General features: G+C 43.5%; 1 protein-coding gene across 5 annotated transcripts; it reads left to right on the top strand.

Moving 5' to 3' along the window:
* The first annotated feature begins 193 nt into the window (after positions 1 to 193).
* LOC121570017 (dyslexia-associated protein KIAA0319-like) lies at positions 194 to 21260 on the top strand. 5 transcript variants are annotated; one of them, XM_045216612.1, is made up of 17 exons: positions 194 to 574; positions 1826 to 1903; positions 10111 to 10769; positions 12494 to 12665; positions 12828 to 12890; positions 15669 to 15801; positions 16195 to 16388; positions 16587 to 16752; positions 16864 to 17012; positions 17278 to 17429; positions 17562 to 17700; positions 17827 to 17986; positions 18167 to 18303; positions 18562 to 18684; positions 18793 to 18883; positions 19443 to 19534; positions 19628 to 21260. In XM_045216612.1, the coding sequence occupies exons 2-17, from the start codon at positions 1852 to 1854 to the stop codon at positions 19783 to 19785; spliced, it is 2640 nt and encodes an 879-aa protein (XP_045072547.1). In that variant the 5' UTR covers positions 194 to 574; positions 1826 to 1851; the 3' UTR covers positions 19786 to 21260. The 5 variants fall into 5 exon arrangements, with proteins under 5 accessions (XP_045072547.1, XP_045072544.1, XP_045072545.1 ...); XM_045216609.1 differs by having other exon boundaries at positions 18538 to 18684; XM_045216610.1 differs by having other exon boundaries at positions 17562 to 17706.
* Positions 21261 to 21504: the final 244 nt, after the last annotated feature.

The following is a 21504-nucleotide window of genomic DNA, read 5'->3' as shown; positions in this document are numbered from 1 at the left end:
AAAAGTAGTAAATAATAATAATAATAACAATAGGTATAATGGTGATGATGGCTTATATGTCGAATATGCCTATACCCATAAGGTTCATTTTTATCTTTGAACATTAAATGATTCGGTATATATTGAAGACATATCGTCCCCCTCCCCTCATATATCCCGCTGGCGACACTCCCTCCCCTCGCATGGACGGCAAGCCACTGCGGCCAGACAGGGATGGTGAGCAGCATGACATGAGCGGCCTTTCCCCGAATACCAGTGCGCACTCATTTTGCTCAGCTGCAGAGCAAATTGCCTCAGGAGACACTACCACCCCACCCGGCTGCGCCCAAAAGAGCTACAAAGGATGTCTACCGGGAACAGCAGGAGGGGAGCAGTGGAGAAGGGTGGTGCAGTAGCTGGCATGAACAAGACTGTAGCAACCCAGACGAGCTAGGCGTATTTCGAGTGCACAGTGTGTGAACGCCGGGAAATTACACCCACTCTACAAAATGCCACCATAATTTGTCTTATCGATTGGAACAAAGACGTTAACTTCTAACGCTATTTGGATACATTGTTGCACCCTTCATCCTTGGTGAGTGTCTCGCGTGTAGCTACATCTTTCTCAAGTGCTGTATGAGCAGTAACAGTGCTGGAGGGCTGCTTTGAATAGTTGAACTGCTCTGGCTTGCTCAGTAGTTTCTATTTAAATTCGATATCCTGTTGTAGGCTACACATTCGAACCATGTTATCCCCTCAACAACCGTGAGATTAGTAGGCTAATGATGTTAGCCTCTAGAATACTGTGTAGCAGACCCCAGTGTAGAAAAAAGTTGGTTGTGTCATCATCAAAGGCCTCATTAAACCTTTTTTCTCCACCACCTATTTCGCCGAGGGGAGTCGCTGGCCTTGGTGCTGAAACAGCGTTTTATAATATAAGGGATGGGGAGAAAGTAAAGGAAATCAGCTTGTTGACATTATTGGATGTTGTGTTTTAGTGCGACCACACATTACCAATATGTTAGGTTTACTCATGATTAAGTAATGTATTCATTAATTCGTTATTTAGAGAGCCTTATATGGTGTGAACTTATTCAGTGACTTTCTCAGCATGGTATGCAAAAGACAGATAATGGGATCAATCCTGAGTTCACATGCAGTGCTTTGTCCTGAGTTCAAATACAGTAACCAACAGTGACCCTTGATCTGTAGCCCTATATTAGAATCACACTTTATCCTAGCGACTACCCTTAACAATTAGCTGAAACAACATAAATATATGATCATTGTTTACCTACACAGTAAGCAGAAGCAACAGACCAGTAAACACACAGCAGGGTGACAGTAGTAACAGGTTCAGTAGAGTCCACCATGGGAGGTATGGGCAGAGAGAGGTGCTGTGTCATCCTTGCCAAGGTGGCACGTGGCATTACACTGAGTCACACACGATCCACTCAACATGAGGCAGGAGGATACTGACGGTCAATCTATGTGGGTAGGAGAGTCCATGTTGCTTTTGTGAGTGAGTATCAAAATGGTCTTTGGTAGGTACAGTAGGTGATGTGTAATTATTATTATTATTATTATTATTATTATTATTATTATTATTATTATTATTATTATTATTATCATTATCATTGTCATTATTATTATTATGTTATTATTATCATTATCATTATTATGTTATTATTATCATTATCATTATCATTATCATTATCATTATCATTATTATAATTATTATGTTATTATTAGCATTATTATTATCATTATTATGTTATTATAATCATTATTATTATTATTATCTGAGACAATGTGTAATGTGTCTGTGATTTCTTCCGTGTTCCAGGTTTAGATCAGTCTGTCCGGTGCATCATGCAGACAGGAGCTCACCTGCTTCTCTATCTCATCCTGCACTATGTGGAAGGTTGGGCACATCTTTAAAATGATGTTCTTGTGACTGTACCTCATGTTAAATGAATATTTCTGCTGTGTGTTCTATGTTGTGTTGTAGCATTCATAAAGTTAACAAACAGCAGTCATGTTTGTATTGAGTTTCTGATTCCGATATGGTCAAAAAGACAATGGTTTCACTGAGAGATGCTTTTCAGGGGTTAAAATGAACAATTAGTAACAGGATAATGAACCCAAATGTGCCCTTTAAGTACCTCCAAAAAGCTTTTTGATTCATTCTAAGAGTGGCAGTATATTTAGGTGATGTTTACCAGGATCTGCTTGTGCACTCAATATCCCCTTGTGAGAGCAGCAGAATAATTACATTTGCTGTTATTGAGTCAATTTATTCATTATCATACACTGCCCATTGTGTGGTGTTCAGTAACACAAAGAAAGCAGCTGATGCCTTTTCCCTCAGTTATCAGCTGAAATTGTTGAGAGCTAAGATGTGAGTATACCTAGGCTAACAGTATCAGTGAAGTGATCGCTGAATAATTAATGCTTGTTTTCCTCAGTTTAATGGTTCCATCTGGTTGATGCCTTAGGAGCATGTTGGAAGGTGACTCTTCCCACTGTGAAACAACCTGATTTTATTGCTGACTTTTACTAAATATAAGCAAAGTACAGTGCCTTGCAAAAGTATTCATTCCCCTTGGCGTTTTTCCTATTTTGTTGCATTACAGCCTGTAATTTAAATTGATTTTTATTTGGATTTCATGTAATGGACATACACAAAATAGTCCAAATTGATGAAGTGAAATGAAAAAAATAACTTGTTTCAAAAAAGTATTAAAAATAAATAATGGAAAAGTGGTGCGTGCATATGTATTCACCCTCTTTGCTATGAAGCCCCTAAATAAGATCTGGTGCAACCAATTACCTTCATAAGTCACATATTTAGTTAAATAAAGTCCACTTGTGTGCAATCTAAGTGTCACATGATCTGTCACATGATCTCAGTATATATACACCTGTTCTGAAAGGCCCCAGAGTCTGCAACACCACTAAGCAAGGGGCACCACCAAGCAAGTGGCACCATGAAGACCAGGGAGCTATCCAAACAGGTCAGGGACAAAGTTGTGGAGAAGTATAGATCAGGGTTGGGTTATAAAAAAATATCAGAAATTTTGAACATCCCACGGAGCACCATTAAATCCATTATTAAAAAATGGAAAGAATATGGCACCACAACAAACCTGCCAAGAGAGTGCCGCCCACCAAAACTCATGGACCAGGCAAGGAGGGTATTAATCAGAGAGGCAACAAAGAGACCAACGATAACCCTGAAGGAGCTGCAAAGCTTTTTGGACATCAAGGAAAACGCTATGTCTGGTGCAAACCCAACACCTCTCATCACCCTGAGAACACCATCCCCACAGTGAGGCATGGTGGTGGCAGCATCATGCTGTTGGAATGTTTTTAATCGGCAGGGACTGGGAAACTAGTCAGAATTGAAGGAATGATGGATGGCGCTAAATACAGGGAAATTCTTGAGGGAAACCTGTTTCAGTCTTCCAGAGATTTGAGACTGGGACGGATGTTCACCTTCCAGCAGGACAATGACCCTAAGCATACTGCTAAAGCAACACTTGAGTGGTTTAAGGGGAAACATTTAAATGTCTTGGAATGGCCTAGTCAAAGCCCAGACCTCAATCCAATTGAGAATCTGTGGTATGACTTAAAGATTGCTGTACACCAGCGGAACCCATCCAACTTGAAGGAGCTGAAGCAGTTTTGCCTTGAAGAATGGGCAAAATTCCCAGTGGTTAGATGTGCCAAGCTTATAGAAACATACCCCAGGAGACTTGCAGCTGTAATTGCTGCAAAAGGTGACTCTACAAAGTATTGACTTTGGGGGGTGAATAATTATGCACGTTTTCAGTTTTTTTGTGTTATTTCTTGTTTGTTTCACAAAAACAAAAATCTTGAAGGTGGTAGGCATGTTGTGTAAATCAAATGATACAAACCCCCCCCAAAATCCATTTTAATTCCAGGTTGTAAGGCAACAAAATAGGAAAAATGGCAAGGGGGGTGAATACTTTCGCAAGCCACTGTATAAGCAAAAGCTGTTTTACCTGTTTTACCATTCCAAGATGGCGAAGTAGTGCAGTCCTGTTTCTGTCGTGTGTCTGTAAATAGCCTGTAAATACCCTGTTTTTTTGTATTTTTCGTACATATTTCCCTATCAGACTTTTCATCCTTCTACAAAATATACTTTCCTGCAACCCGCCTCACTCAATGTGGAACGGATTCTATTTTTGACTTACCTTTATCTAGAATCTAGAATCTCCAGTTGAAACTAGCTAGCCAGCTAACTAGCTACTTGCTATTAGCCACAGCTAGCGGTGTTTCACCCAGAACATTGGATTTTTTTTCCGCGGGATTAATTTTAATCACTGGACATTGATCACCGGATATTCGGCCAGTCTGCACAGCGCGTTATCGACCCAGAACATATCAGTTTTTCCGCCGGAATCACTGAATCACTGGACCTTTAACTCCGGATTCATCGCTACCAGCTGGCTACAACAAAACGGACGCTGTGGTCTGGCTAATCATCCTGAGCTAGGCCCATCTCCCGGCTATCTACCTCTCTGTCAACCGGACGGGACCACCTAGTGTTGACACGGAGCCCCGCCGATCCTACACGACTGGTCTGCCGACGAAATCGTCTGATGTGGTTACGACGTTAACCACGAAGATTCCATCCATCGGCTAGCCCTGGCCCGCTAGCACACGCTATCCGTGGCCTCTTACTCACAAGTGCTTCACCACCGGACCTTATGATAACTCAGCTATACAGCTGATATCTGCTGGACTGTTCCTTTTTACGGTACTACATCCTGTTTATGTTTAGCCTCAGCCCAAACATGGTTAGTTTATTGTTGCTTCGGTTATTTCTAATTGTACTATATCACTGTAGACCCCCCAGCCTAGCTAAACCTGCCTTAGATAGCTCCTTTGTCCCTCCCCCCATACACTCAGAGACCGACTCAATTGATGCCTCTAGAGATACTATCTCTTTCATTGTTACCCAACGCTTAGGTTTACCTCCACTTTACTCATATCCTTCCATATCCTTGTCTGTACATAATGCCCTGAATCTTTTCTATAACACCCGGAAATCTGCCCCCTTTATTCTATGTACCCAACGCACTAGAAGACCAGTTCTTAAAGCCTTTAGCCGTATCCTTATTCTAGTCCTCCTCTGTTCCTCTGGTGATGTAGAGGCTAACCCAGGCCCTGCAGCCCTCAGTATCACTCCTACTCCCCAGGCGCTATCATTTGATGACTTCTGTAATCGCAAAAGTCTTGGTTTCTTGCACATAAATATCAGAAGTCTACTTCCTAAGTTTGAGTTATTCACTGCGTTAGCACACTCTGCCAACCCTGATGTTCTAGCAGTGTCTGAATCCTGGCTCAGGAAGGCCACCAATAATTCTGAAATTTCCATCCCCAACTATAACATTTTCCGTCTAGATAGAACTGCCAAAGGGGGTGGAGTTGCAATCTACTGTAGAGATAGCCTGCAGAGCTCCATCATACTATCCAGGTCTGTGCCCAAACAGTTTGAGCTTCTACTTCTAAAAATCCACCTTTCCAGAAATAAGTCTCTCACTGTTGCCGCTTGCTACAGACCCCCTCAGCCCCCAGCTGTGCCCTGGACACCATATGTGAATTGATTGCCCCCCATTTATCCTCAGAGTTTGTACTGCTTGGTGACCTAAATTGGGATATGCTTAATACCCCAGCCATCCTACAATCCAAGCTAGATGCCCTCAACCTCACGCAAATTATCAACGAACCTACCAGGTACAACCCTAAATCCGTAAACATGGGTACCCTCATAGATATCATCCTGACTAACATACCCTCTAAATACACCTCAGCTGTCTTCAACCAGGATCTCAGCGATCACTGCCTTATTGCCTGCGTCCGTAACGGGTCCGCGGTCAAACGACCACCCCTCATCACTGTCAAACGCTCCCTAAAACACTTTAGCGAGGAGGCCTTCCTAATTGACCTGGCCCAGGTATCCTGGATGGATATAGATCTCATTCCATCAGTAGAGGATGCCTGGTTGTTCCTTAAAAGTAATTTCCTCTCAATCTTAAATAAACATGCCCCATTCAAAAATACAGAACTAAGAACCGATATAGCCCCTGGTTCTCCTCAGACTTGACTGCCCTTGACCAGCACAAAAACATCCTGTGGCGTACAGCATTAGCATCAAATAGCCCCGCGATATGCAACTTTTCAGGGAAGTTAGGAACCAATATACACAAGCAGTCAGGAAAGCAAAGGCTAACTTTTTCAAACAGAAATTTGCATCCTGTAGCACTAACTCCAAAAAGTTTTGGGACACTGTAAAGTCCATGGAGAATAAGAGCACTTCCTCCCAGCTGCCCACTGCACTGAGGCTAGGAAACACTATCACCACCGATAAATCTACAATAATCGAGAATTTCAACAAGCATTTTGCTACAGCTGGCCATGCTTTCCATCTGGCTACCACTAACCCGGCCACCAACTCTGCACCCTCTGCTGCAACTTGCCCATGCCCCCCGCTTCTCCTTCACACAAATTCAGACAGCTGATGTTTTGAAAGCGCTGCAAAATCTGGACCCCTACAAATCAGCTGGGCTAGACAATCTGGACCCTTTCTTTCTAAAACTAGCCGCCGAAATTGTCGCAACCCCTATTACTAGTCTGTTCAACCTCTCTTTCATAACGTCTGAGATCCCCAGAGATTGGAAAGCTGCCGCGGTCATCCCCCCTCTTCAAAGGGGGTGACACTCTAGATCCAAACTGCTACAGACCTATATCCATCCTGCCCTGCCTTTCGAAAGTATTCGAAAGCCAAGTTAACAAACAGATCATCGACCATTTCGAATACCACCGTACCTTCTCCGCTATGCAATCCGGTTTCCGAGCTGGTCACGGGTGCACTTCAGCCACGCTCAAGGTCCTAAACGATATTATAACCGCGATTGATAATAGACAGTACTGTGCAACCGTCTTCATCGACCTGGCCAAGGCTTTCGACTCTGTCAACCACCGCATTCTTATTGGCAGACTAAATAGCCTTGGTTTCTCAAATGACTGCCTCGCCTGGTTCACCAACTACTTCTCAGATAGAGTTCAGTGTGTCAAATCGGAGGGCCTGTTGTCTGGACCTATGGCAGTCTCTATGGGGGTGCCACAGGGTTCAATTCTTGGGCCGACACTTTTCTCCGTGTATATCAATGATGTCGCTCTTGCTGCTGGTGACTCTCAGATCCACCTCTACGCAGACGACACCATTTTGTATACATCTGGCCCTTCATTGGACACTGTGTTAACAAACCTCCAAACGAGCTTCAATGCCATACAACAATCCTTCAGTAGCCTTCAACTGCTCTTAAACACTAGTAAAACTAAATGCATGCTTTTCAATCGAACGCTGCTAGCACCCGCCCACCCGACTAGAATCACCACTCTCGACGGGTCTGACCTAGAGTATGTGGACAACTACAAATATCTAGGTGTCTGGTTAGACTGTAAACTCAACTTCCAGACTCACATAAAGAATCTCCAATCCAAAGTTAAATCTAGAATCGGCTTCCTATTTCGCAACAAAGCCTCCTTCACTCATGCTGCCAAACATGCCCTCGTAAAACTGACTATCCTACCGATCCTTGACTTCGGCGATGTCATTTACAAAATAGCCTCCAACACTCTACTCAGCAAATTGGATGTAGTCTATCACAGTGCCATCCGTTTTGTCTCCAAAGCCCCATACACTACCCACCACTGTGACCTGTACGCTCTTGTTGGCTGGTCCTCACTACATGTTCGTCGTCAAACCCACTGGCTCCAGGCCATCTATAAATCACTGCTAGGCAAATCCCCGCCTTATCTTAGCTCATTGGTCACCATAGCAGCACCCACCCGTAGTCTGCGCTCCAGCAGGTATATCTCTCTGGTCATTCCCAAAGCCAACACCTCCTTTGGCCGCCATTCCTTCCAGTTCTCTGCTGCCAATGACTGGAACGAATTGCAAAAATCTCTGAAGCTGGAGACTCTTATCTCCCTCAATAACTTTAAGCATCAGTTGTCAGAGCACCTTACCGATCACTGCACCTGTACACAGCCCATCTGAAATTAGCCCACCCAACTACCTCATCCCTATATTGTTATTTATTTTGCTCTTTTGCACCCCAGTATCTCTATTTGCACATAATCTCTTGCACATCTAGCATTCCAGTGTTAATACTATTGTAATTATTCTGCACTATAGCCTATTTATTGCCTTACCTCCATAACTTGCTACATTTGCACACACTGTATATATATTTTCTGTTGTATTTCTGACTTTATGTATTTTTTTTTTTTTACCCCATATGTAACTCTGTGTTGTTTTTATTGCACTACTTTGCTTTATCTTGGCCAGGTCGCAGTTGTAAATGAGAACCTGTTCTCAACTGGCTTACCTGGTTAAATAAAGGTGAAATAAAAAAAATATATACAGTTGAAGTCGGAAGTTTACATACACCTTAGCCAAAAACATTTGAACTCAGTTTTTCACAATTCCTGACATTTAATCCTAGTAAAAATGTATTGTCTTAGGTCAGTTATGATCACCACTTTATTTTAAGAATGTGAAATGTCAGAATAATAGTAGAGAGAATTATTTATTTCAGCTTTTATTTCTTTCATCACATTCCCAGTGGGTCAGACGTTTACACACACTCAATTAGTATTTGGTAGCATTGCCTTTAAATTGTTTAACTTGGGTCGAACATTTCGGGTAGCCTTCCACAAGCTTCCCACAATAAGTTGGGTGAATTTTGGCCCATTCCTCCTGACAGAGCTGGGGTAACTGAGTCAGGTTTGTAGGCCTCCTTGCTCGCACACGCTTTTTCAGTTCTGCCCACAAAATTTCTATAGGATTGAGGTCAGGGCTTTGTGATGGCCACTCCAATACCTTGACTTTGTTGTCCTTAAGCCATTTTGCCACAACTTTGGAAGTATGCTTGGGGTCATTGTCCATTTGGAAGACCCATTTTTTTCGACCAAGCTTTAACTTCCTGACTGATGTCTTGAGATGTTGCTTCAATATATCCACATAATTTTCCTTCCTCATGATGCCATCTATTTTGTGAAGGGCACCAGACCCTCCTGCACCAAAGCACCCCCACAGCATGATGCTGCCACCCCCGTGCTTCACGGTTGGGATGGTGTTCTTCGGCTTGCAAGCACCCCCTTTTTCCTCCAAACATAATGATGGTCATTATGGCCAAACAGTTCTATTTTTTATTTCATCAGACCAGAGGACATTTCTCCAAAAACTACGATCTTTGTCCCCATGTGCAGTTGCAAACCGTAGTCTGTCTTTTTCATGACAGTTTTGGAGCAGTGGCTTCTTCCTTGCTGAGCGGCCTTTCAGGTTATGTCGATATAGGACTCATTTTACTGTGGATATAGATACTTTGTACCTGTTTCCTCCAGCATCTTCACAAGGTACTTTGCTGTTGTTCTGGGATTGATTTGCACTTTTCGCACCAAAGTACATTCATCTCTAGGAGACAGAATGCGTCTCCTTCCTGAGCGGTATGACGGCTGCATGGTCCCATGGTGTTTATACTTGCGTACTATTGTTTGTACAGATAAACGTGGTACCTTCAGGCATTTGGAAATTGCTCCCAAGGATGAACCAGACATGTGGAGGTCTACAATTTTTTTTCTGAGGTCTTGGCTGATTTCTTTAGATTTCCCCATGATGTCACGCAAAGAGGCACTGAGTTTGAAGGTAGGCCTTGAAATACATCCACAGGTACACCTCCAATTGACTCAAATGATGTCAATTAGCCTATCAGAAGCTTCTAAGCCATGACATCATTTTCTGGAATTTTCCAAGCTTTTTAAAGGCACAGTCAACTTAGTGTATGTAAACTTCTGACCAACTGGAATTGTGATACAGTGAATTATAAGTGAAATAATCTGTCTGTAAACAATTGTTGAAAAAATTACTTGTGTCATGCACAAAGTAGATGTCCTAACCGACTTACCAAAACTATAGTTTGTTAACAAGAAATTTGTGGAGTGGTTGAAAAATTAGCTTTAATGACTCCAACCTAAGCGTATGTAAACTTCCGACTTCAACCGTATCTCTGTGCTCTGTGCTCTGTACCATAGCTGCAGCGGCGTCCCAGTGCTGGCAGGGGGCGACGTATTCAGAGGCTGTGGTCTCCCCGGCCCTGAGGAGCAGCAATATCTTGCGGGTGCCGGAAGTGTCGTCTCTGGCGCAGTGTGCCGGGGCCTGTTGTGATCTGCCCGGTTGTAACCTGGCCTGGCTGTTTGAGCGTCGCTGCTACATCCTCAGCTGCCAGCATCGGGAGAACTGCCAGCCCAGACAGAGACCCGGAGCTGATTCCTATATGGCCTTCCTGCAGAGAGGACCCCCCCAGACCCTGCTGCTCCAGTCTCTGGTCAGGGGGGAGGCATACCCCAGTCGCTGGAGGCCCCGCCCCTCTGGGGACATAGAGGCCCTGAAGGACCTAGCCCTGTTAGATGGGCCCCAGACGGATTTTGGTGACCCAGGTGGGATGGATTTGGAATACCCTGAGAGTGAACTTGGCCCTGAGGATAAGGGTGGGGATCTTCCAGATTGGCCTGCAGCATTGGAAGGGAGGGAAGGTTTCAACCTATCGGAAAGTGAAGGCAGGCTAGAGGGGCTGGGATTTGCAACAGAAGGCGCTGAGAGCAGCCTGCCCAGTCCTTCCACTGGGGCGACAGTCAGCCAAGGGGCACCCCCCATTGACCCCATGTCTGGCAATACACCTGAAAACAAGAAAGTAAGTGTCAGATGGAACAATGGGCAGGAATCATGACGCAACAAGAAATTATGGCATGGATAGGGTTGCAGGCATTATGAGGACCACATACAGTGGGGAAAAAAAGTATTTAATCAGCCACCAATTGTGCAAGTTCTCCCACTTAAAAAGATGAGAGAGGCCTGTAATTTTCATCATAGGTACACGTCAACTATGACAGACAAAATGAGAAAAAAAATCCAGAAAATCACATTGTAGGATTTTTAATGAATTTATTTGCAAATTATGGTGGAAAATAAGTATTTGGTCAATAACAAAAGTTTCTCAATACTTTGTTATATACCCTTTGTTGGCAATGACACAGGTCAAACGTTTTCTGTAAGTCTTCACAAGGTTTTCACACACTGTTGCTGGTATTTTGGCCCATTCCTCCATGCAGATCTCCTCTAGAGCAGTGATGTTTTGGGGCTGTCGCTGGGCAACACAGACTTTCAACTCCCTCCAAAGATTTTCTATGGGGTTGAGATCTGGAGACTGGCTAGGCCACTCCAGGACCTTGAAATGCTTCTTACGAAGCCACTCCGTTGCCCGGGCGGTGTGTTTGGGATCATTGTCATGCTGAAAGACCCAGCCACGTTTCATCTTCAATGCCCTTGCTGATGGAAGGAGGTTTTCACTCAAAATCTCACGATACATGGCCCCATTCATTTTTTCTTTCCTTGGCCCCAGATCGAGGGAGATTATCAGTGGTCTTGTATGTCTTCCATTTCCTAATAATTGCTCCCACAGTTGATTTCTTCAAACCAAGCTGCTTACCTATTGCAGATTCAGTCTTCCCAGCCTGGTGCAGGTCTACAATTTTGTTTCTGGTGTCCTTTGACAGCTCTTTGGTCTTGGCCATAGTGGAGTTTGGAGTGTGACTGTTTGAGGTTGTGGACAGGTGTCTTTTATACTGATAACAAGTTCAAACAGGTGCCATTAATACAGGTAACGAGTGGAGGACAGAGGAGCCTCTTAAAGAAGTTGTTACAGGTCTGTGAGAGCCAGAAATCTTGCTTGTTTGTAGGTGACCAAATACTTATTTTCCACCATAATTTGCAAATAAATTCATAAAAAATCCTACAATGTGATTTTCCTCAATTTGTCTGTCATAGTTGACGTGTACCTATGATGACAATTACAGGCCTCTCTCATCTTTTTAAGTGGGAGAACTTGCACAATTGGTGGCTGACTAAATACTTTTTTCCCCCACTGTACATGTTTGTCAGGAAATATATGTTTTATGTTCCATTGATCCAATACAGCGATTAGGATTTAGATAGCTCACAATTAGTGGACAAACTGGCCATGGAAAAGCAGTATGTCTAAATTAAGGCAGACAGTTGGAAATATCTCCTGTAAAGACAGCTGGGACATTTTAAATAGGGTTACTTCCCTGAGGTGTGATAAACGGTCACCCAGATGACAGTCTGCATATATGTGTGTGTTATTACAGTGGCATTTTGCTGACTCAATTGCTCTGTAATCACAGTCACTCAGCGCGCCTGCCCTTCACATTTCCTTTGAGGATAGGACATACTTTAGTCAATAAAGCTTCTCTTGCCAATGTAGGCTTGTCAGCCATTCCCAGGAGGGTGATTTAGAGAGAGTGTTAATTTGGGAACGAGCAATACAGATTCTATATTAGAGAGTCTTCATTTACTAACACGAATACTAATATATTTGCTGTTGTGTTTTCATTGTAGGATAGTGAACTACAGAACACATCCTTGGCCAGCTCAGGGCCAACATTCATGCCCAAACCACAGAATGACAGTGTTCACTCCTCCCAACCGAGCCAAATAAGGACTTCCCATCCCACTGAAGCCCCATCTCATCTGTCCAGTACTGTACCACTGACCACATCCACACAGACAGGTACTGCAGTAGGGTTTTGTTCATTGGATATTTTACCTTTATTGGTGATTGTAGGTAGTCTTTCATAGTCTTTGTTCTCCCTGTTACATAACCTGTTTCTATCTCATATTTTCTTGTTTTATTCCCAATCTCTTGTCTCTGTATTATCTGACAATCCTGTAGAGCTAACGTTGCCCAGGGACACGGTGGAGCTGGTAGCCTCCGTCAGCCCAGAGCCCCAAACTGGTACAGTCACAAACACAAGGGTTTTTACAAGCATGATCTGAAGTTTATTTTCTGGATTGATTAGAAATGGTACACAGCAGTCACACATTGCTGACAGTCCTAATGGATGGAATATTAGACCCCCAAAGCCGTCACCCTCCCAGTAACCCAGGTCGTGTCACTTCCTGCCAGCTCAACCATCATCAACGGCAGCTGTATGAAATAGTTGGCTTTGGATGGTGACTAACCTTACCATAATTTTACTCTTTACTTTTAGAGTAGGCCTACATAAAAGAATAGATAAACACATCAAATGAATGATTGGAGTCACAGCTCCAATGTACCATAAAACACACTTATATGAATACAAATACTACACACTGACTGTGTGTGGTTAATGTAAACTTTTATTTTCAAACGAATAGATGCTGCAAACCTAAACTGAAAAGCAAATGTTGTTAGTGCTTGCGTACGAATGTGTGATTGGCTATGTGGCTAGGTGCAAATGCATATGAGTACAAATGAATGACTCTAGATTTCTTCTGGCTGGGAGGGATATTGAAGAAGCGTTTGGATTTGGATTTGGAGTTGAGTTCTACTCGTTCCATCTGGCTGGATGCTCTCTTCTGTCCCCTGCCAGACTCCCCTGGGGTACAGGTTGAGCTTCCTTGTTCCATCTGGCTGGTTCTTATCTTTTGCCCCTTGTTGCTAGACGCCTTATCTGACGTACTGGCAGAGCCCCCTTCAATCTGGCTGGCTGTTGTCTTCAGTCAGGTGCTGCCACGGACGGGTTTCACACCGTCGCAACTTGAGGAGATTGAAGATCCATTTAGGCCTCTGCAGCTGACTCCATTTCTTTTCCAGTTCCTTTATTTTTATAACATGTTTTAGCCTTCCAATCTTTTCATTTCTTTCTTTGTTATGTTGTTCAGCTGCTTCTCTGTCAGTGGGCAGGAAACGTGGCCAGGCACCTGATTGGCACTGCCCTCCACATGCTAAACAGCACTCTGGGACAGGACTGGACACTGTGAGGCCTGCTGGGATGGCTTAGGACATGACAAATCCTTCTGAGAAGAGCCTGGACAACCAACCTTCCTCAGGATCATCCTGATTGCATTGGGGTTGCTGGGGTCAACAAGCAGGATGGACTCATATCGGACTTTAGCCTTTTGGGGCTTTGACAGGTGGCTCAGGTCACTGTGAGCGGCTTGGCCTTTTGAGCCAAGAGATGGAGCTGTGACTTTTACCCTTGGAGACCAGAGATTTGACATGTTCGCCACTGTCACTTTGGAGCCTGTGATTCTCCTCTGACTTAGATATATGAAAAGTAGGGAAAATGTTAATTGAGTTTACAAGCTGATTTTACAGTATTTCTTATAGCGACAATACACACTGTTTGCTTGATATATAAATACTCTGTGAGGACTTATGGGGTATTCCTAATGAACATTAGAGCATATTTTACAGAATGGCTTTCAGGCCAAGCTAGACTACTTTAACATAACATTAGGGTCGCATTTTAAAATAAATCATGTCAAATACTGAAAAAAATGGATACTAGAACAAAACATCACAATAAAAGAGGGCAACGGTGAAGCGGCCATTTCCATCGTGGCGTGCATATTCTACTTCTAAACATCGTATAAATGATCGGAGAGGTTGAGAGTAGAAGAAGTTCAGGAGCAAAAAAAAATAAAAAATAAAAAATAGAATTCATGTAAAATTGACTGTGTCCATAAGGTGTAGATAGTAAGTATAGGCTGGAAGTAGAGGCCTGGGCATTGTTGTTCACTAATTTACCCCAAGTAGGGAAAGGATGGCGGGGTTGAAAAGTAATAAAGGGGAGTATATATATAAAAAACATGGGGGATTGGAAGTGATGCAGACAATTACATTGATAGAAGTTACAATCTATCTGCAATATTAAGCTGATATACCCCCATAAAAAAAATAATAATAATAATAATAATTTACTGTATTATTGTAAACAAAATAAAATATCTGTTTCAGATATCGTGTAATTTAATAATTTGTAACCGAATCCCTGAGCCGACTAGGTGAAAAATCAGTTGACGTGCCCTTGAGCAAGGCACAACCATAATTGCTCCTGTATGTAGCTCTGGATAAGAGTGTCTGCTAAATGACTAAAATGTAAATGTAAGACTATATTCATTAAACCCCCCCACCTCCCCTCCCCGCAAAAAACATAATCGAGAAATGTTTTTCGCATCAGTGTGTTTTTTCTTTTCCAAGTTTGTAACAACCTCAATAAATAATTTGGCCTAGCTGTTTGGTTAATGTATTATCTAAATATTTATCATTATGACAGTCCCCCAAAATGAGAAATGGTAAGGAGAAATGTTCCCCTGTGGACGTGGAGATGCTACTGGACTTGGTGTTGATGAATCAGTAGAGGGCAGTCTTCTCCCTTGTCACCAGAGCAGTAGTATCTGACAGATGAATCAACATTACAGATAAAGGAGTTTAGTCTAATATCAAAATACTGGCCTAAGAGCAATTAGGGCCTGCACACTTAAATGCTCCACCGTTTATTGATGTGAAACAAAAATGTTTCAATCGAAAATGAAGATCTGGTTTGGGTCTAAACATTGTCTTACTGCTGTATTTCAATAACGTTAGCCAGTATTTAAATCTGTTGGAGAATTTGAGTCTGCAGGTCCTATTCAAATAGACTACAGATTCTATCAAGCACCCACCTAATAAGATATTATGTGCGTCCGTTTACAGAATAGATTTGGCCTATATTATGACGATCTTGTGTTTGATGGTCCCCCACAGAGATTACTGATGATGGAGTGATCATCAGCCATCACTGGGAGCAGGTTGGAGGTCCATCCATAGAGCTTGGAGCTTTCTTGGACACACAGATTCTCAACCTATCCAACCTTGCCCCTGGGGAGTACACGTTCAGGTATGGATAGAACCTCTGCGGCCTAGAGTTGGGATCCAATTCAGTTTCATCGCAGTCAATTCAAGGCTTGAAATTCAAATAATGAATGGAAAAAATAAATAAAATCGTTTTGGTATGCTGCTCTATCATGGCACACAGGTCAGACTGCACTAATAGTTACAGTGTGTGGTCTCTATTAATCATAGTTGGTGTTTAACTAACAGGAATACAGGACCAAAGGTTTTCTGCCTTTAGGTAGTTATATCTTCCCTATAAAAAACCTTAGTTGACTTTTAAAATGAAGCCTCATGGAAATGTGACATAGATTCTGTGTAAGACATTACCATCAATGTTTCCCCCACCACTACAATACAAGCGTACAAGAGTAGCTGGATTCATCTTGATTCTTTCCAGGCTGACCGTTATAGATTCTGACGGGTTGTCAGACTCCACCACAGCTACAGTGGTGGAGAATGACCGACTGCCCTACCCCAGCCATACCCTCACTCCCACCTCCAGCCCTGGCCTTGCTGCTACCCTGGCCCACAGGCAGGTTGACCCTACTGCAGCCACCTCCTCTGTCAGTGCCTCTGCCACTCAGAAGACAGGTAAATGACATAAAGGCACTATTAAGATTATAACAGAGTATCAGATACGTTCTACAACATTGGATTGTCCTCAGGCAGTTTACCTCAGGCATACCTTTACCTTACTCCACCTAGTAGTAAACCCAAGGTAAAGCCAAGGGTATCAAAACATACATAGGACATGTTTCAACAAATGATCTGTTTTTCTCTGTCCCATAGAGAACAAAATCACCCCCATAGCTGAGGTCAAGGAGTCCAACAGAGCCCCTGTGGCTGTAGTGGGTCCTAACATGCAGCTGACCCTCCCAGTGACCAGCGTCACCCTGGACGGAAGCAGCAGCACTGATGACCACGCCGTCACCAGCTACCACTGGGACACCATCAGGTACCAACGCTGTTCATATAGGTCAAAGGTTGAGTCCAGAAAAGTCTATAAAGATATGAAGAACAAGCTGAAGAGCCTTCTCACAATGTCATTTTCTGTGTTGTTTTGTAGTGGTCCTCCAGGGTCAAGGACAGAGGGTGTGGACAAGGCCATAGCCATAGTAACGGGCCTCAGAGCGGGCCGCTACACATTTAGGCTGACTGTGGGTAACCAGGAAGGGCTGACAGACAGTGCCTTGCTCACAGTCAGGGTTCAAGAGGGTAAGGAAACACAGGTTGGCATTTATTGGGATGGAGGCAGCTCTGCAGAGTAGTTACTAGCTGGCACAAAGTAATACAATCTGATTTTAAACCTAACCGTAACCACACTGCTAACGCTAATGCCTAACAATAATTAATGACAATAAACATCAACCTGCTAACAGAACACTCATGAGGCTTCAAACACAGCAATATGAGACATCATCACCAAGGCTGGTTGAGTATGATGGCATTCATCTAAAGCCTGCTGTCCATCCTCCCTCAGCCAGAAGCCTTTCCCCTGTAGCACATGCCAGTGGCAGCCACACCCTCACCCTGCCCAACAACTCCCTGGTGCTCAGAGGCTCAGTGACGGATGGTGACCCAGCCAAGGTGCACTTCCTCTGGGTCCGGGACAGTCAGAGCCCTGCTGCTGGGGTGAGTGAGAGGAGTCTTGATACTTAGGTATATGGTAAATATAGTTTGAACTTGTAATATGCTGTTAGCTAAACAGGTAGAAAGTAGGAACGACTGTAAGGTAGGAACTACTCTGTCCTGTCGTTCCCCCAGGACGTGCTGTATGGTTCAGAGCAGCAGGCCTCCCTGTACCTGGCCAACTTGGTGGAGGGGACCTATCTGTTCCAGCTGCGTGTCACAGACACCCAGGGACGCAGCAGCACCGCCACAGCCACCGTGGAAGTGCGGTCAGGTAGATGTGTGTGTGTTCTCAGACTGTGTGTCCCCACGGACCATGATGAGCATTAGGAGGAAGAGCTGAACAGCACGTACAGCATATGTGTGTTCTGACAGAGTATGTATGTCTGTGTGTCCACAGACCCTGGTGGACGTGAGGAGGTAGAAGTGGAGATGTTGGTGGCGGTGGCCCAGGTGAGTGTGTCTCAGAGGGACACAGTGCTCAGACAGTTGGCCGCACTGCTCCACGTCCTGGACAATGACATCCACCTCAGGGGCCTAAGGGGGCACTCAGACCTCAGGTACTGCCCAATGCAGCAAACACATACAAAACACACATGCTTTTCTTACACATTGTATTATTACATTGTTCATGTGTATTCTCTCTGTGTGTGTGTGTGTGTGTGTGTGTGTGTGTGTGTGTGTGTGTGTGTGTGTGTGTGTGTGTGTGTGTGTGTGTGTGTGTGTGTGTGTGTGTGTAGCACAGTATTGAGGTTCTCAGTGCAGGGTCCTGTGGGGCCAGTCCCTGGTCCTAAACTGGCCAGTGTGCTGCGTGATCAGCTGCTGAGGGAGAAGACTGACTACCTGCTCTTCAGAGTCCTTCGAGTGGATACAGTCAGTGAGTACCACAACACAGAACACCACATCTTACCTTATCATACCATATTGTATTATAGTGGATAGCATTATATCAAAGCCTGTTACAATGTTATAGCAACATTATAGACCATCTCTGATTATATTACATGAGAGAGATGAAAGTAGACTAGATGACATCTCATCACTTGGTGACTAAGAAGGCTGTCTGTCTTTGTCCTCTGCCTTGGTATATGCTGATCATGTTTGTGTATTGGTGTTCATCCCACATCCCACTCAGTGTGCTTGCTACGCTGCTCGGGCCGTGGGACGTGTGACCCAATCACCAAGGAGTGTGTCTGTGACCCCTTTTGGACAGAGAACCTCATTCGCCGGTTCTTTGGCGATGGAGAGAGCAACTGTGGTGAGCTATGTTCATTCATCGGTCCTGAGAGGATGATATACTTGTTGCCCCGTCTGCTGTGAGATGCTACATTCACAGTGCCATTCCTTTCTCTCTTCTGTTTGGCAGAGTGGCGGGTTCTCTACTTCATCCTGGCCTTCTTCATGGTCATTGTCCTCATCGTGACAGTCAACTGCGCGTGTGTCTACTGCTGCAAAAGGTGACTTTTCCTTTCTTGCTCAGACACACCGGAATGTCCTATATAGATTGTATGAATAGCTGTTTGTTAAAGGCCCAGTGCAGTCAAAAATGTGATTTTCCTGTGTTTTATATATATACAGTATAGCCACACTATGAGATTGGTATAATACTTTGAAATTGTGAAGATAATGCCCTTTTAGTGTAAGAGCTGTTTGAAAAGACCGCCTGAAATTTCTGCCTGTTTTGGTGGGATGGGGTTTTGGCCTGCCTGGTGACATCACCAGGCGGTAAATTGGTTAATAGACCAATAAGAAAGAGAGCTCACCACCGCTCTGCCAAAAACAGCATGTTTTCAGTTTCCCCCTCCCCAACTCAGACCAATCCCAGTCAGTCCTAGCTAAATTCTTGCTTGAGAAATGTCTATTTGCTAAGAAGCAATTTTTGTTTATTTTTGACCATTTTAATTGAAAACAATCACAGTAAGGTACTTAATTGTTACCCAAAAATTATTTGTTATAGAGATTTTAAAAAGGCTGCATTGGACCTTTAATAGAAATGTGGGTTTTTGTTATGTTTAGGAGGGGGCGCACTAAGGTCAGGAAGAAAACTAAGTACACTATACTGGACAATATGGACGAACAGGAGAAAATGGAGCTGAGGCCCAAATACAGTAAGTGTCTTCTTTTTCATTCAACACATTTCAAACATTTCCTGTAAAGTTTGGTGACCCTGCCATGATCTACCCGGTCTGTCCCCTTCTCAGACATCAAACACAGGAGCACGGAGCACAACTCCAGCCTCATGATGTCCGAGTCAGAGTTGGACAGTGACCAGGATACCATCTTCAGCCGCGACCGACCGGTCCGGAGCAGAAACCGGACCAACGCTCAGGCTGCCCGCAACGGGAATACCTTCGGATGAGCAGGAACACACTGAAGTGGGGTGGTTATCGGACAACATGAGTGAAACCCACTTTTGCGATTATTGCCGGGGTGCACAGCTCGAGTCCTCGACTGCAATAGTGACTGCTTGTTTTCGGTCTCGTCTTCTATTCAAATACTGGTTTCGACCAGGTCTGTACTTTCTATGACATTCATTGGACAACTCAGCACCAGGGAAATGTGAAAATCCAAGGGCCGTAGTGGACTAGAGTTGGGCATCACCTAATTCTGGGGAAGTTTACATACATACAGACTGTTTGAATGACTCGACACAAGGATGAAGGTGCTCTTTGTGAGGAGCACAGTGAGGTTCTGTGGCCTCACATACTTCTACAGATAACCAGATTGGTGAATGTACATACAACTACCCATTATGCATACTAGTCTACCGACTACTACTGACCTTTAACTTTGCCTTGTTATCCGAGAATGACACGTCTTAGATTTAAAGGTGTTTTACTGTCATTATTTTATAGGAAATGGAGACAAGCCCAACCCTGGTTGTGAGCGCCTGATGCCGCTCCTGTAAATTATTTAACTAATTGGATTTGTCAAAATGGCTTGAGTGCACATTTTGGGAAAAGTCTCATAATTCTTACGTTCAGTACCCAAAGTCCATCTTGTGATGCTATTCAGAATCTAACTCAATTTATCTGTGATCTCTCTCTATGAGTGTCTTGGACTTTGACACAATACAACACAGCATTTTACTGTATTTGAACTACTGTATTGAGCTTGCAGACTTGTCCTCCAAACTAGTTGTATAGCTTTGGTATCTTTCTCATTTTAAAGCTTCTTTATGCTAAATAAGCATAATGGTCTTGTAAATGGGCCCGAATAAACAGAACCAGGCATTTCATGGGACAATCCATAAAGGTGCCAAAATGCACTATTCACCATAAGCCTGTGGCTGACAGAGACCCTATTCTATTCAAGTATTTGGCAATGCATCCTTTCTTCCTTCCCATGGTAAGATCTATTATCTAACCTGAACATGGTGGGTAACATGCTTTCAATCAGTAATTCCTTTGAGTAATGATTGAAAATGTTTTCCTGAATTCAGTGTCAGAGAATGTCTGATTACATAAGTATAGTGCAAACAAATTATTGACAGGACGGTCAGGACCCACAGTTCAAGGGTTAAGAAGAGGACGGATGGTATTGATAAGTAACGTTACTATGCAGGACAGGTAACCGTCGATGGAATGGATAAAACACTTCAGACATTAAAGCAACATAAGCATGTCCAATGGTTGCTTTACATGTTTTGTTTTCGTAAGGGACTGGGGAGATATTTCCCCAATATGGACGGAAACACTACAGCCATGTTGGTATATTCATGCATTTTTCCCATTACGCCACCCAATTTTTGGTATATGCTTTGTTTACTTAACTAATTACAGCTACCAATGTTTTTACAGATAATATATTGCCAAAAAATAAACCAATGCATCAAATCAATGAACGGTGTACTGAATTCTGTCACCTTCTTTCCTGTCCAAAATGAGTAGTAAGATCTAAGGCAGTGTTTCCCAACCCTGGTCCTCCAGTACCCTCAACAGTACACATGTTTATTGTAACCCTGGACAAACACACCGGATTCAACTTGTCAACTAAACATCAAGCCCTCAATGAGCTGAATGAGGTGTGTTTGTCCAGGGCTACAACAACATTTGTACTGTTGGGGATACTCGAGGAC

This window comes from Coregonus clupeaformis, unplaced genomic scaffold (assembly GCF_020615455.1).
Source record: "Coregonus clupeaformis isolate EN_2021a unplaced genomic scaffold, ASM2061545v1 scaf0750, whole genome shotgun sequence".
NCBI classification, from domain to species: Eukaryota; Metazoa; Chordata; class Actinopteri; order Salmoniformes; family Salmonidae; genus Coregonus; species Coregonus clupeaformis.
Note: the sequence above shows the minus strand (reverse complement) of the source record. Positions and strands in the feature narration are given on the sequence as shown.